The 16,600-nt window shown below is 38.3% G+C and overlaps 1 protein-coding gene across 1 annotated transcript in view; it reads right to left on the reverse strand.

Moving 5' to 3' along the window:
• The window catches only part of TAF1C-like (TATA box-binding protein-associated factor RNA polymerase I subunit C-like), a 49,293-nt gene that overhangs the window by 18,183 nt on the left and 14,510 nt on the right, over positions 1–16,600 (reverse strand). Inside the window, exons 3-7 of the mRNA XM_083119813.1 lie at positions 15,759–15,863; positions 14,063–14,184; positions 7,128–7,227; positions 3,196–3,324; positions 1,559–1,748 (exon numbers count right to left, since the gene is read on the reverse strand). Coding sequence (XP_082975939.1) covers positions 1,559–1,748; positions 3,196–3,324; positions 7,128–7,227; positions 14,063–14,184; positions 15,759–15,863 — 646 coding nt within the window. The remainder of the gene's footprint in view (positions 1–1,558; positions 1,749–3,195; positions 3,325–7,127; positions 7,228–14,062; positions 14,185–15,758; positions 15,864–16,600) is intronic.

Here is a 16,600-nt window from a genome sequence, read left to right on the forward strand (position 1 = left end):
TGACGAAAGCCATCCATGCACTGCTGCTTCGTCGTCGTCATTCTCGTCGAAACGCTGACCAGCAAGAAACTTCTTCTTCAGATGAAGAAAGAGATGGTAGTCACTTGGTGCCAAGTCAGGGCTGTTTGCGGATGAACAAATTATTCCCAGCCGAATGACATGATGAAATTTTGAGTTTGTTGGGCCGTATGCGGACGAGCATTGTTGTGAAGCAACACAATGCCTTCGCTAAGCATTCCACGTCTTTTGTTTTGAATTGCACGATGCAGCCAGATTAATGTGTCACAGCAGGCATCTTTGTTGGGGGTCTGTCATCTAGGCAAGAATTCAACCATTCTTGCCTTGAGGAAACAAATCACAGACCGGACTTCACAGACGGCGGGCCAATTGATTTTCTTGAACATTTCAAACCTTCAGAAAACTACGAAGAAAAAGCATGACCTGCTCCCACGCGTGCCTGTGGCTAACTAACGGATGAAGGACGTCAGCGAGAACTCACACGGTCGCGACTGCATCGCTACAGCAGCAATATTTGCAAACGGTACTTACTTTACGAATACGCCTCGTATTAATTTCAGTGGCCTCTACCACCAACCACTAGGGAACTTGTTGCTTCACTGCTGGGCTGGCTTCTGGTTCTTGTTGTTTCTATGCATTTCGCTAGGATCGCTAGTGTAGTCAGTTCGTCTGCTGCATGCACTGGGTTTAAGTTGTTGAAGTAGTGGGAGATACATGGTATGCGTCTGACTGCTGTCAATGTTCAGTTCATATGGGAAGTGCATAATTGTATGCATCTCTTTGATTTTGATGTCAATCAGTGTGTGCGGTGTATGTTTTTTGTGACGCTGTGTTTGTTGAACTTGAAATGCTTTGCTAGTCCAGTAGTTGGTGTGGGATTCTTTTTTGCATCAGATAAGTGCTGCTTTACATATGAATTTTTGCATAGATTTAGATGTATGCTAAATACCAGAAAATATTGCCACAACCCTTGTGCTTCCTTACTCACTATCTTATGGTGTTGTCTTGCCTAACACCAATGATTCGTGTGATCAGTGTAAAAAAATTGTTCCTGCAACTCTATGCTTAACAAAAAGCCTAGATCAATAAATAAACAATTCCCCATTGATAGGAAGAGTGTAGTTCTTATCCAATATTACAAAACCAAGGTTGCAAATTTCAGAATAACTTTTTCCCAATGTTGCCAGCATGGAGAAAGAAAAAGTTTTCACATACCTCACCCACCAACACCACATTCAATGTTTTTATTGTGTGTAATTGGTGCATTATTCTGATATTTTGTCACTATCCTCATAAACATGATGGTAAAATTCATGTAGCCTTTTTGAATCTCTTAATGAACATTTTTTTAAAACTTGAAACTTATCAGTCGTGGCAAATGAAATGATTTAGTCCTGGCTCTTCTTGACAAAATCTTTGCCTATTCTATCACATCAGGATATAATGTAATCAGTTTTGACACTATGTTCAGATTTGGGTAAAAAAAATGTCAGATGTGTATGGTGATTTTAATGTAAAGAGAGAGATGTAATTCTCTTACCTGGCTTCAATGTCCCATAGGGTAAATTGCCTATTTTGACTGGCTGTACAATATCTCTGCCCATCAGGATACACATCAATGCTGTAAAATATCTCCTCACTATGGTTGGAATGTATTAGATCCAAAGAATCATCAGATTCTGCATGTTTTACGAGTGAACACGTGTGCTTTTGTCGAATGCCAATCATGTCTAGAAAAAAAGGAAAGAAAAAAATCCAACAGTCTACAAAAACAAAATGCAGTTAATATATACACAACACATATGGCTTACAGTACAGATAAACATTCTCTGCATACTGCAGGTTGGCTACCCCTGTACCATTCAGAAATGAGAAAATGTCTGCTATACAGTGAGGATCAATTCAAAAGTACCTCACATGCTAATGCCGAGTGTAGTTTGGACCTCGTGTATTTTGTGCCGACTGTGTTTTGGCATGTATATACCATACTGTTTTTTTAAACAGTTCTGCTCAGTACAAAAACGTTTTCATTAATTTTGCTCACAGGCAAAATCAGAAAAAGGAGTACTGAGAAATAACAATAAGAATCCCTCCTACGATCACACTCACCACTGTAAAAGTACTATGTGGATCAGAGGGGTTGAAGTAGTGCTTAACATTCCTTTCTCTGATAGCTAAGACTTGAGTGAAAATAGCAAGGACAGTGACAGGTCAGGTGACTGCAGTAAGTGTTGTTTGAATTTATATTCTCATCTTCTTACATTGATTTTCTGTAACTTTTGGCTAATTGTGATGACTCAACCCCAGGAACTTTGGTGGTGAGATCAAAAGTCCACCACTTAACACAATTGCCCACCAGTAAGTGTTGTTACTACATAAATAAAGACATTGGTAGTATTCATAAGGTTTGTGGTATTAATGAAGAATAAATTGTTATAAATATAATGACTTATAGTAATCTAGAATATAAGTCATGCTCCATCCTATTTTGGGTAAAAAAAAAAGTGATGTACATGTGTTAATACAGTGATTACGGAAGCTTCCTTTTTCAGGTCTTCGTCAGATATTTACTAAGTTGTATGAATTTATACATTCTTGCCTTCACAGCTTGGTTGCTCCACAAAGAGTTTTATCCAGCATACACATGGTTCCTGCTTGGAAGGTCACCATTCAACAAGTGAGGGAAGGACAACACATTAGATCAAATGCAGTTTAAGCAATCCTTTCAATAAAAATAACAGGAGTTTTTGCCTTAAGGTGAAATATGAATACTGAGGAGTATGGATAATACAATACATGTGTTTAATTTATTGTGGCAAAAGTGTGCATATTTGATAAACATTATAATAGCAACCTAAAAATGACAAAACTAAGAAAAACAATCATGTTTCTGAACATAAACATTTTATATTTTGGGAAATGAGAGATGCATTATTAAAAAATACAGAGAAGCTTAAGTACTCACTTTTCCATGTTTTTTTTGTTCTATTAATTTCAGTTCACTGCTACCATCCTCATTGGAACTTGCTTGCAACATTACAGCAGTGAACCAAAATTAATAGAACAACAAAAAATCAGCTTAGTGGAAAAGTGAAAATTCAAGTTTCACTGTATTTATAAACACTTTAATTATACAATATGAATTTTGCAACATTAAGTAATAAAATATAAATTTACTTGTATTCTGAGCTTCCACGGCTGACAGCTGGAAAATAGGATTTTTGGAAAACTCATAGAGAAAACAATTGGTTGCGTCAGCATGTAGGTATGGTTCCGTCAGCAATACATCCTTCAAAGGTATAGTATCTGTAAAAAGAAGAAAATGGCACATTGAATTCAATCCAGTTGCTCATCAAGGATGTTTGCTCCTAGCCTTGTTAGAAGAACAAAAAAGTCATGGTGCACACTAAACTGCGACTGAGATGAAGCAGTACTACTTTGCCGATAATTGATTTATTTTACTTTGCATTTCTGCAACTTTTGGGTAATTGCAAAGATGAGGATAAATGGTGATGAAATTATTGAAAGGGGCAATCACACACACACTCGGACAACACATCGTTTAATTGCTTGCGAACTTCATCCAAGCGATTATTAAAGTTTAAAAAAACTAATACCCAATAGCCATCATGTAAATGCACAGCACAAATCCCATGCAAGTCCCATACAGAATTACTGACTGTGAGGACAGATGATAGATTCTCATTAATCTGGAAAGGTAAGTCCAAGGTGTACTATGTGGAAGTGAGGTTAATATTTGGGTCACGCCAAGGTGGTTTGTATTAAATCTAGTGATTTCTTTTTTTAAAAAAAGCACTGGTTTAAATCACTATAAAAATATCACATTTCAGTGTTAGAAATCAATATAAATTGCAAGTTTAGATTCTACTGCCTTGTGAAGTTCGATAAAAAGTAAGCGAAAAACAAGGGAGGAAATTTGGGATTATTGCAGTTGATGACAAGTATATTTACTGTTGCTACACTATCTACTTTTGTAACATTGGAAAGAACTAAATCAGGTACTCATTTCTCAGGCAATTTAAATGCATTAAGTTTTATAGGTTTGATAACGATATTTTAACACACGTGCGTAGTAGTAACGAGAGTCACAAAAACACACATTTTTTCTAGTATTTATAAAACAAATTACTTCTGTTGCAAAATATACAGTTTACTTGTTTCTATAACAATACCACAATGAAAAAAGAGCAATATGTTTTTCTTCTTTTGTTGGAATTGCCTAATATACAGCAAAAGAAGTTGTAACGAGAGTCACGATGTATATGAGGTTGGCTAAACTATGGTGCGCGTGACATGCCTTTGTGCTTCAAAAACGAATATTACTGTTACATCCCTTATTTATAACTCGCAGAGAAACTATTTTTGTTAACTTTCTTAGCTAATACTGAGTAATATGTGTAAATTACACTCTGTTGGCCATCTTCACCAAACGAAATATTTCACACACGCTCATAAAGAAGATAAACATACTCACCCTTGTCAATGCACGTGGCCATTATAAATTTGAGTAGGCTAGTTTTACCAAACATTCACCACTTATACTGTATAATTTGTGTTGCACTTGTTTTGATTCCTGTTCCTTGAAATTAATGTTCTTATCTCAGTATTGTTACTGTAATTCAAAATGTTTCTTTTTATTGCATAAATTGTAATTCTTTACTTTCATTCTTGTATTTTGTGAAGTATCTTTATATTATATATAAGTACATTATATAAATTGCAATTCTCCATTTTCCTCACTTGTTGAAATAAGTATTATTTCATTACTGTTACTATGTGACTCTACTATGCTACTCTTGTAACTTGTGAGAGAGTAATTCTACCCTGTAATTATGTTGTTGAGTGGACTAGATAAACTGAAACTTGCCTACACACTAAATGTAACACGAGTCACAATTCTTTGTAACATGAGTCACTAATATTTTTTTTTTATTTAAGGGTTCCTTTTGCATACATGTATGTATTATATTTATTTGTGTGATTGATGTTTATTGCATACTCTAGTAGAAGAGCATAGTTCCAGTGAAATGTAGATGTTGACGTATCGGGTGTCCACCTTAATGTAGATATTGACAAAACGGCTGTCTACTTTAATTATAAAATCTACATTCTTGCGAGTTCTATTGTACCAAGGTATATATATGAGTAGTTATACCTAACGTTTCTAATTGCTGACCTAAATGTAACACAAGTCACATTTTTTTGTAACCTGTGTCACATCACATTTATTATCATCAAAGGCCAATTTTTGATTCTATTATTTATGTGTTTGTATGGTAACAGACATTGATGTTTGTTGTATATTTTATAAAAAAAAATCCTAGTTATAATAGAAGAGCAGAATTCCAGTAAAATGTAGGTGTTGACAATTAGGATGTCCACTTTAATGTAACACGTGTTACAACAATTTAAAAAATTATACTAAATTAAAAAGCCACATTTTCTGCATTCTATTGTACTCAGGTTATGTAGCCTTAAAGGAGTAATAACCTATAAGGAAGAAAGAGTTTCATAACTTTTATGTGAGTGCTAGACGAACTTTTATTTTAAGAATATCATGCTTCTAACTGTAACGTGAGTCACATGGAATGACAGAGTTTTTTATAGGCATAAATAGCAAAATTTTGTATAGAATAATATACAAAATACTAATCATGTTAAACCGTAAATAATGTCATTATCATTAAGCTGTAAATAAGGATGGCAGTTGATATTTTGCAAAATATCATTTTAAAAAATCACCAAAATTCAGCTAAAAAGACTACAAAAATTATATTAAGTTAAAATTATATAGTACATCCAGAATGTTTTACTTTCACTGGAAGATTGATTGATTTGGTGTTTTAAGTCCACTTTATGCACAGTAAGGTTAATCGGGACTGAACCTACAGCTTAAAGTGGGATCCGAACCACTACGTGCCTTCACCAGGTATCGAACCCGGGACCCCTTTATTGCAAGGCAACGATTCTACCACTGCTCCATTGGGGAGGCCCTTTTCACTCAAAGAAAAGTTACTGAAATTATTGGGGCTTCACTGACACACCCAACAAACATTTCCATAGTAAATTCATATGTACAGTATCAGCAACAGGAAAATGATATTTACATATAATATTTTACTTGCTTTAATCAAACTGTTCCAATATTTTACAGGGTTGTTTACCAGAAAAAGCCTTTGTATATAAAAATAATAAATGTATCTATAGATATGGTGCCAAAAAACATGCAAGCAATTTTAAGTGTGTGTAAAAAAATTAAAAAATTGATTTTAATAAAAAAGTGTCATGATTTCTTAAAATGAAAATCATGATTGTTATACAACACTGAGAAGCTCACGAACCAAAGTAGCCAGTCATTTGTTTTCTCCTCACTTCTCTTTTGGTTGTGCCTGAATATCCATGTCACTTGCTTTGTTGTCATAAACTTGAACATTAAATATTATGTCCTTGCTTTAATCCTGTTCAGTTTTCTCCTTCATGATGAAAGAAACACCTCGCTCTGGATGAAGGTGATGACGATGTGTTGAAGAAACCTGCACACTTTAGCAACGAAAGGGCAGGATCACATGGCAAGTAACTGATTGCATTGCTCATGCTGCTCCCTTCTTGCTTACTTCTTTGTTGAGCTGTATGCAGCTCGAAAGTTTAAGAACCCACTCATCATTAACACCAGTCAGAATTCCATGCTCAAGTAAAAATGCAAGCTAGCAACGTGGCTTTGAAATATGGGAATACCAGAAGGTTGACATGTATAGAGGCCAGCCAGTTTGCATTTTTTAAGTTTTTGAAATACTCAAAAGACATGGTGCCTCATCCTCTGGTCGTAAACTCTCGCTTTGTGATTTGGAATCCCTTAGCACATTGTAGTTGTTTTTCATTCAGAACACTTCTCCACTGCTGTGATCCATTTTGATGAATACGATAAGGAATTCTGACACATTTTCTTTTTGCCACACACACTACCAGTTTCACTCTAGTTTCCCAAGTGTTAGCACATTTCTACTGGTAGTTATACTTTAAAACTGCAGCGTTTTAGAACCAACTGAACCTTTACATAACTTCACAATGATAGATACAGAAATACTTACAAAGACTGTTATTTTCTTGGCCTCTGGTACAAAACAGTATTGGACTTCCATTCCGGGTGGACTGTGTAAGGCAACCTCCACTGTAATACCAGTTGTATGTCTGAAAATAAATATTGTAATAATAATAATACAACATTCTGAACTTTACCCAATCTCATCTCCCAATACCCATGTTACTAATTTTAAAATTCTTGGTCACCTTGTTGATGCAGTAAAATACTTGCTATTACTTTAAGCTTCGTACATACAATTAAAAATATCCATGTTCGTTTTATAAGTTCACAACAAAACAAAGAAAAAAGCACTCATTTCTTCCCACAACAAATAGATCATTCCAAAAAAAATCCGAAACTCACAGAAAAGTGATACGAACCTAGTTGCACACATTATTGTTCATGGGATGTAGCGTAATTTTTATATGCAAAACCAACGCGTAAAAATTACGTACAATTTTGCTTCGCTTCAGCATGCCCTTGCACGCTGCAGATTCCTTGCGATCTATTTGCTAGTTCTTGCATTCTCCGCTAGAGGGAAGCGCTGTACACTTTTAGCTGCTATCTCTGCAGTATTCTCCCCCAGTACCATTCGATATTCGTCCAGCTGTGGCAACGATCGCTTGCTCCCACGACTCGGCACATAGACAACCTCATGTAGCGAAAGCAAGACTTGAAGCAACATGAAGTCGACCATGTTGTGTATCAAAGGAATGGAACTGTAAATTGGTTTGTACGATTGTGATTATATAGTGATTTTAGGAAGTCTTGTATTACCAGTGAAAATTAATATTGACACGAAATATTACGTAATTCTGAACAGATGCACATGTACATTTTTGATGCATGCTTTAGCGACCTCGTGGTTGACATTTGAATTTGACTGCTCGAATTAATTATTAAGTGGAAACCTGCTTCCATTACTGATTGATTGATATTTTTGCGGACGTATAGTTGAAACCACGATTATTGATTAATACTTTGATGCAGGAAACTTAGTTGCCTTTTTTGACTCTGTTGGTGTGACATATTATAAACTTCTGTTTGCTCATTTGAGTTGTCTGAACTAGTACACGTCGAGATTATTTCACTACAAGCAATAAAGAAGTGGGGGTGGACAAAATTAAGTGAGCGATCTAAATGAATTGTTATTAATTACAACCTTAGTGACAATGAAGTTCGACCAGTCACAAATATAGGAGTGCGTTGTGAAAGAAGGAGAACACATGCATATGCTGAACATATTTTATTCAGCAGGCTACATGGAACATAGGAAAACATAAATTTCCGCTGCAACGCAGCAATGTATGGTGTCCACACAAAATAAAACATTTTCGTCCATCTACACGTGACATTGAAGTTCGACCACTGTTAGAGGGGATCCTGTTTACCATGGTGTGACGCCGCCCTGTCGGTGAATAACTGTGGCAATGCGTCGGGGCATGCTGCGGACGAGTCGTTCAAGGTATTCCACATCGATGCGGTGCCATTCCTCCTGCAGGCAGGCGATAAGAGCAGCCACTGTCGTCGGTCCCCTCTGTTGCACACGTCGCTTAAGAACATGCCACACATTCTCAATGGGCAAGAGGTCGGGACTCGATGGTGGCCATGGCAGAGTTCGCACGTGATGGCGAGTCAACCATTCTCTTGTCAGCCACGCTGTATGAGGCCTGGCATTGTCGTGTTGAAAGATGAGACGCCGCCTGTGGAACAGGTGCCTTCGCACTGTGGGAAGATGCCGCTCCAGTATGCGTGTATAGGCATGTGCATTCACAATGCCCTCACAGACGTGTAGTGGGCCAACCCCAGATGCAGTCATGCATCTCCATACCATCACCAACGCAGGTTTCTGTACCCGACGTCCATAACATTTTGCTTCATTCTGTTCCTCCTTCCGACAAATGACTGTTTTCCGTATTTTCCCGTACACAACATTGAAAATGGATTCGTCCGTCCACAAAACCCTGTTCCACTTCCGAAATGTCCATCCCCGGTACATTCGTGCCCACCGTAGTCGATTGCCTTTGTTCAACATGGAAAGGAAGGGTTTACGTTTCGCCTTGTACACTCGGTACCGCATGGTTCTGGTTGACACTTCAATGTGAAAGCGTTCTCGAGTCCACAGTCGTAATTCGGCCACAGAAACATGATTGTTGGTCTGGATATAGCGCCTAAATATCCGTAGGTCACGCACGCTCAGCAGGCGTTTTCGACAGGGGGCCTTACCTGGCTCTGTAGTACCCATATTTTGGTGGTGTTTGATGATGCAGTGGACGGTTGACTTGGGTAAGTTCAGTTGGCGCCCTATTTCCCGTTCACTGAGTCCATCCCGTTGAAACTCCACCACTCTTCTCCTCACGGTGTTGTCAATAGGTTTGCCCCTAGCTATGGTGATGATGCACTGCGTTTCCTCGGTGCACAGCACGCGCTTATATACGGCGGACTCCCTTATCGTGTCCGTGACATCATGCTTCCGTCGAATGCGCCACTATCTGGAATTTTCCGTATGGGTCTGGTGCCTGGTCGAAGTTCAATGTCACGCGTATAGTTCCCGTTTTCGTTCTTTAGGTGACCTTGGGTGCAACATGACGGGATCACGATTCTTGCCTGCTCACACGCCTCCTCTTACACACATGCGTCACTTCTGTGGGTCACCCATTCCACCGCCTATGCCTCTGAGCATTTAATCACGTATTCCTTTCTGGTCGAACTTCATTGTCACCAAGGTTGTAATTATTGCTCGTAAAAATGCATGGCTTAAATGACTTGTCTTATTGTACACGAACAACGTGTAGAGTAATACGGTTAATCAGTAGTAGCATATTGTGTCATGATTCAAGTTAATATTTTGTGAGGGGTGCTAATGTTACGCGCAGTGGCCCATGTTATATGAATGAATATTAGTTCACTTGCGTTACACGAGAAACCAGTAGTTTGCGAATGCTGGGATTGTTGCTTTAAACTGAGTCCTCGACAAAAAGGTGGTAACAGTAAATTATTGTTCTTTATATGTCCTCCAACGTCCCTTTAATTAACAATGATGATGTAAAGAGTACAAGAAAGTAAAGAATATGAAAAATGAAACGTAAATTATGAAAGGTTTGAAGTAAACAAAGTCAAAAAAGTTTTGCATCAGGATGGAATATGACAAAAGATATATGAAGCACAAGATTTATTGACAATGACAGTGGGAATACAAAAGAAAAGATGAATAACAAGACACGTTGAATGAAAAGGGAACAAAAAACGTACAATTTTCTCAGAAATGTGTTTAAACCGAAAATGGCACAATTCATGATGGAGGCGAAAAAACAAAGAATTGTCACAAGAAGACTGTTCGTCATAGCGGATACACCAGAAACATTGTCTACCACCTGGTGTGTCCTCCCCTGGCTGCAAGAAGGTCTTAACACGCTCTGGCATACTGAGGATGAGGATGAGGATGAGACGATCAAGGTGATCTTACAGTAAGCGATCCCATTCGTCCTGTGCCGCAAGAAGAACTTCACGAAGATTGGTGGGAGCCACAGAACAGTTTGGAATGGCATTTTTTTTAACAATGCCCATGCATGTTCGATCCAATTCATGTCGGGACTTTGCGCTGCCCAGAGAATGCGACGGATATTCGATGCCTGCAGATAATCGTGCACCATCTGTGCGTGGTGTCGACGGGCATTGTCATCCACAAAGTCAAATTCGTCACCAATGTCCTGATGAAATGGTTCCACGGTCATCTAGAGAATGTCCCTGACATAACGAACAGTTGTTTGTCCCCCTCTTATTGGAATTGGGGGCGTTTGACGTCCGAACATGATTCCTGCCCACACCATGATTCCTCCTCCTTGGTATGGATGGACACCCTGGACACCACGAAGCTGCTCCTTCAGTCCAGGGCCTTGCCACACCTGTCCTCTTCATGAATCTGGCCTTAGACAGAGCCTACATTAATCGGTGAAGAGCACATGAGCCCAGTGATCGGGTCCCCAATTTCGATGTGCATGGGCCCAATACACACGGTCGCGCCGATGCCGTGGCAATAGGTAATGCCGTCGGAGAGGTCTTCTGGAACGTAAACCACTTTCTCAGAGTCTGTTATGGACAGTTTGGTTTGACACACACACACACCAGAGGCTGCCTGGAGGGTATGAGTAATGTTCCTTTCCGTCATGGTATTCTGTCGCCGAGCTGAGAGTCGTAGATAGCGGTCTTGTGCTGGTGTTGTGACCCGTGGACGACCTGTCTGTCGACGATCGGCTACTGTTACTGTGTCTTTATACCGTCTCCGGCCCTACAGACATCGCTTTGTGCCACTCCAACAGCCCTAGCTACAGCCCGTTGTGACATGCCAGTCTGCAGTAGCGTGATGATCCTGGCCCGATCAAACTGCACTATCGTACACCTAGGCATGCCTTGCACACAGCTGCACTCCCTCGCCTTCGCTAACTGGATGCAAGGAACACCTAACTAACCTTTGCCGACTACCGTGGTGCTCCGCTAGAACACACGCATGCGCTTGCTGACTCCGGTAGTCGTCTGTGGTGATCGGTATTGCACGTCAACCGCGTTACTTCCACAATGAACTCTGCTTCATTGTTTCTTGTCTGCTTCGGCATGTTGCGGATGCTATTTTCATCACTTCTCGGGTGATGCAAAACTTTTTTGACTGTGTTTAGTACAAAATGTAGTTGTTTGACCACGTAAAATTTGGAAGTATTTTATGGATGTGATTAAATAATTATGTATTATTGAAGAATTGAGTTAAATTCACGATCATTTATATGTATACAAAGTAATTGTAACCAAAGAGGCATACCGTACGGCAGTGCATTGTTCAATCTACTGTTCGTTAAATATACTTGTTGCTTGTTTCACATAACGACAGTTCATTCTCAATTTCTAGAGAATTTGTTAATTATTTACAAGCCAGTTAATTGTTAATAAACATTATTAGATTTGAAGTAGTTCTATTGGTTGTAATTTCAAAATATATTTCCAATAGGTTATAAAAGCATCGGCAACTTCCCTAGTATGCCTTTAAGTATCATATGGTAACACTAGACATTATGACACGTACAAATGGTAAGACCGCACGTGGTTAGTAGATGGTAAAGTAGATAAGTGCATTTATTACTGTGTTTCTTATGTTGCAGCTGTGTATTTTGGAAGGGTTACGTATGTTGCGAATGATTGCGATTACGGGCATAATATTGTTATTTACGATCTAGTTGTCACTTCTGCATGAACGAACCTATACATCGTTACAATCTGCTTTAATCGACTTGTATTAGTTGACAACTCATAAGAGTTATAAGGCATCCCACAACAGTGGTGCACTTTTCGATCCACGGGGTAGCTTCCAATACTTTACTTTCTATGCCCATTAACCCAAGCGACATACCCATCACAGGGAGAGCAAAGGGAGTAACGTGAAGCTTAAAATTACATTCAGAAATTAGGTTTGGAATCATAGTCATTACAACAGGAAAAGAATGCAACAGTTCATTTTCTAATAATGTTATCATATTGAAAATGGCATTTCAGGTTTGAAAGCATTTAGGACTTAACTTTTATGCTGTTTGCAGATTTCAAACCTTGCCTTTATTGAAGGGCAAGGTTCAGCCTGCAGCTGTTCTGCCACCTAACCCCTAACCTAGGTACCCACCTAACCTTATTATTAATTTAAAAAGTTTCCTCCAGATACCAACTTTGTATGACTCTGGGTAGCTATGGAGCCATTTGAACAGGTGGAAAAAAATCCTGGTTCTCCCCTGCATGTGACTGAACCCGGGTCTCTCGAATGGTAGCCAGATGCCCTAACAACTGAGCTACCGTGGCTGTCAACCTAACTATTAACCCCTTAAGTGTGGATGGCATATATATACACTCTCCGCATTGTGCTGCTGTAGTGGGGAAGGCACATACAGGGTGGACACAAAGTCACGTTCCCCAAGTATTTGATTTCTTCATTTATTGGTAAGACTTTGTGCCCACCCTGTATATACGCCATCCACACTTACGAGGTTCAATTGAATTTGACGAAAAAACCTACATTTTCCAACTATTAACCCCTTAAGTGTGGATGGCATATATATACACCCTCCGCATTGTGCTGTTGTAGTGCGGAAGGTGTATACAGGGTGGGCACAAAGTTGCTTTCCCCAAGTATTTGATTTCTTCATTTATTGGTAGCGACTTTGTGCCCACCCTGTATATACGCCATCCACACTTAAGGGGTTCAACTGAATTTGACGAAAAACCTACATTTTCCAGTAGCGACTTGTTCAACAAATTCCACACTTGAGGGGTTAAGAAGCCATGTGAATTTATTTTTAATAATTATGTGTTTCTAATGAAGCCACTTATTCATATTCCAGATCATGTTAACATTATAGACTATAGAATTGCTTTATGCTAACAGTATCTCACTCCGCTGGGCTCAGCTATTTTTGAGAAGCTTTAAATACCTAGCAGGCTGTACTTTTCTTCAAGGGTTGAGGATCAGCTTCCACACAGATTTCACCCTTTACCATGTGATGCTTCAGGTGTGTTGGTTTCTCGTATAACGGCAAAAGCAGAGCACCTGGTACTTGCCACAGAGCTGTTAAGGGAGTGTGCGGCAGTGAAATCGAGTGCAATGGAAACTAAATAAGGCAGAAAACATTAAGTACATTACGTGATATTTTAATAGTACAAGCAGTACTTGCATTGCATGTGTTATATCTTCACCACTGCACACTATCATTCTTATTACAACTTTATTTGGAGTCAAATCATTCCAGAAGGCTCTGATCCAACATTGGAAAAGTGCCTTGTAGAATGGTAGACCAAGACAGAGGTTCATAATATTATTCTTCATTACTCTTTCAGTATTACCAGAATACTTTAATTACTGATGGTAAAGTGAATGAAAAAATTGCAATTTCAAAGCTAATCACTACTTACCCCAGCGAAATTGGAGTCCGGATCCTGGGCCAAATGTTCAACATACCTCAAACAGTTTTCAGGAATTTCACACTTTTTCTTTCCCTTACTCATTGTCTTCTCAACGTTTCCCACCCATGCAGCTAGATGAAAATAAAACAAAATATATCATCCATTAAAGTATTTACATCACTATCTGCAACTATATTGCAGCACAACATGTAATCTTTCTGTATCTTCATTCAATACTAACAAGTTGGAGTGAGGCAAATACTTGCATCACCATACATTGATGATTGTACCCATTGTGTGACCAGTAGGAGTAAACTTTTTCAACTGTCTTCATTAAAACTAATTGACCATTTAAAAAAAAAAGGTTTTAAGTTCCCTTTATGTACAGATACACTACAGTCCTGTTTAACTGAATCCCGATTAACCGAACCGCGACCGTGTTTTATGTGTTTTTTCCCTTGTTTTAGTTGTACGGCTTTTTGTACCAGAGCCTTAATGTTACTGTAATTCATGTTGTGAGTTAAATGACTACGTATTATTGTAAGCTTTTTGTTTATGCCTATATGATGAAATACATATCTACTGTATATCAAAATACTGTACTGTATATCAAAAAAACCTTTATTCCAGTTTAACCGAATTTTCGTTCAACCGAAGCACCATCGGTCCCATCAAATTCGGTTAAATGGGACTGTAGTGTATGTTAATCAGGACTGGACCACTGTGTACCTCCACTGGGTAGAAAACCTGGGAACCTAAAAACTATTTTATCAGACATTTAAGCACAATTCTATTATAGGTAATGGCTAGCAAAGTTCTTCTATAATGCTAAGTTGCTGTACAATAGGTTGCATTGAAAATTTTTTTCATTCAAAAAAATATTCACTGCACAAAAGTCTCTGTCTCAGAATAAAAATTGGGAATTTTAATCAAATTCTCACCATGCCTCTTCAAGCTTTATGCTTAACTTTTTTAAAATTCTATGATTGAAATTGCACTTCACTGAATCAAATTCAACATATGATTGATTGACTTGCTTTATTTTACTTCGCATTTTGTGCCACGTTTGGCTAATTTGCGAAAATAGTGATGAGTGATGATATTATGAAACTGATTAATGGACACTCACAAACATCCATGCCCAGGCTGGGATTTGAACCCGGGACCCCTGGCATTGTAGCATGATGTGCTAACCACTCTGCCATAGGGGACGGCAAATTTAACATATGCATGCGTTGACAGCATGCTTCTACGCAGCTAAAGGCCAATGCTCAAGCTAAACCGAATGGCCTGTACCATGTATTTCTGTGCGTGACTGCATACTTCAAAAGCATACATCAGAAATACTTCCATCCACTAAAGTTCAGCTCCTTACCTTTTATAACGTTTCAAGTTTCTAAATCTTAAACAAATGCATGTGTGGAATGTGGTGAGAGTTAGGCTGTACCTAAGTGCATACTCATGTTGCTGGTATTTTAACATGTTAACTACCACCATCAGTTTTATGTAAACAACAATAATATGACTAGGTATACGAGATGCAAGTATGTTTCTAAAACTTAACAACACAATAACCAATAACTAATATATATAACTTTGGGTAAAAAGAACCAAGATTAGGAATCACTAGCATAAAACAAAGTAGAAAATCTTAATATTATTATTTTTAAACCTTAAACTTCAAATTCTGATACTCTATACTTACTCTTCCGTGTTGCGCTGCGGATAAATTTTAATTTTATCTCCTTTTTTGAACTCCACTCTAATTTCTTCTGCACCAGATCCATGCAAGGATCATTCCAATTGGCCACTAAAATAATGAAGATGCAAAAAGTAACTCAATGGGTATATAAATAAAAAAAACTACAGCAATACAATATTTCTTATCAGTCTATCCTTACTTAGATCTAAAACAGATAAAAAATGTGGGGGGAAATCATATGAGCACACATGTGAGAATATGCACTTCCCTCTTCCAACATTTATTTTGTTTTTCCTCTATAAAAGCACATAAAAAATATCATCTTCAACTTTTCACCCATCTCTCTATACCTGGTGTTTTAGAAAAAAAGTGAGGTTACCAAAATTTATTACCGTTAATGAAACCAATCGGGAATGAACGAAGAAAGCAGTTTTTTACACCTACAAATGTGAGCACCATGGCTTGACATGACACACATCGACAAGATAGTCTAGTTCTTGTCACACTCGCTTCAACATGAGCCTGTCGATAGTGCTACCTTAGGTCTGCTATATCACATGGCATTGGTAGGACGAATACAATCTCTGATGAAACCCCACAAATGGAAGTCATACGGTAATCTTGGGGACCAAAGCACTGAAAACTGTGGGTGATGTGGGTATCACCTAGCAGTTTGTGTCACCTCGTGGCAGGAATGTGAACTCTCAGCTTAACAAAACATACATGCACAAACAGTTTGCGTTCCTAGTTTGTTCTGGACTGGTTTAATTAATGTAAGTTCAATAGTGTGCTTGCAATAATTTTTGTAAGCCCTCAATTATTTCTGAACCACCTGGTATATCACA

This window comes from Lepisma saccharinum, chromosome 3 (genome assembly GCF_977018435.1).
Source record: "Lepisma saccharinum chromosome 3, izLepSacc3.1, whole genome shotgun sequence".
NCBI lineage: Eukaryota > Metazoa > Arthropoda > Insecta > Zygentoma > Lepismatidae > Lepisma > Lepisma saccharinum.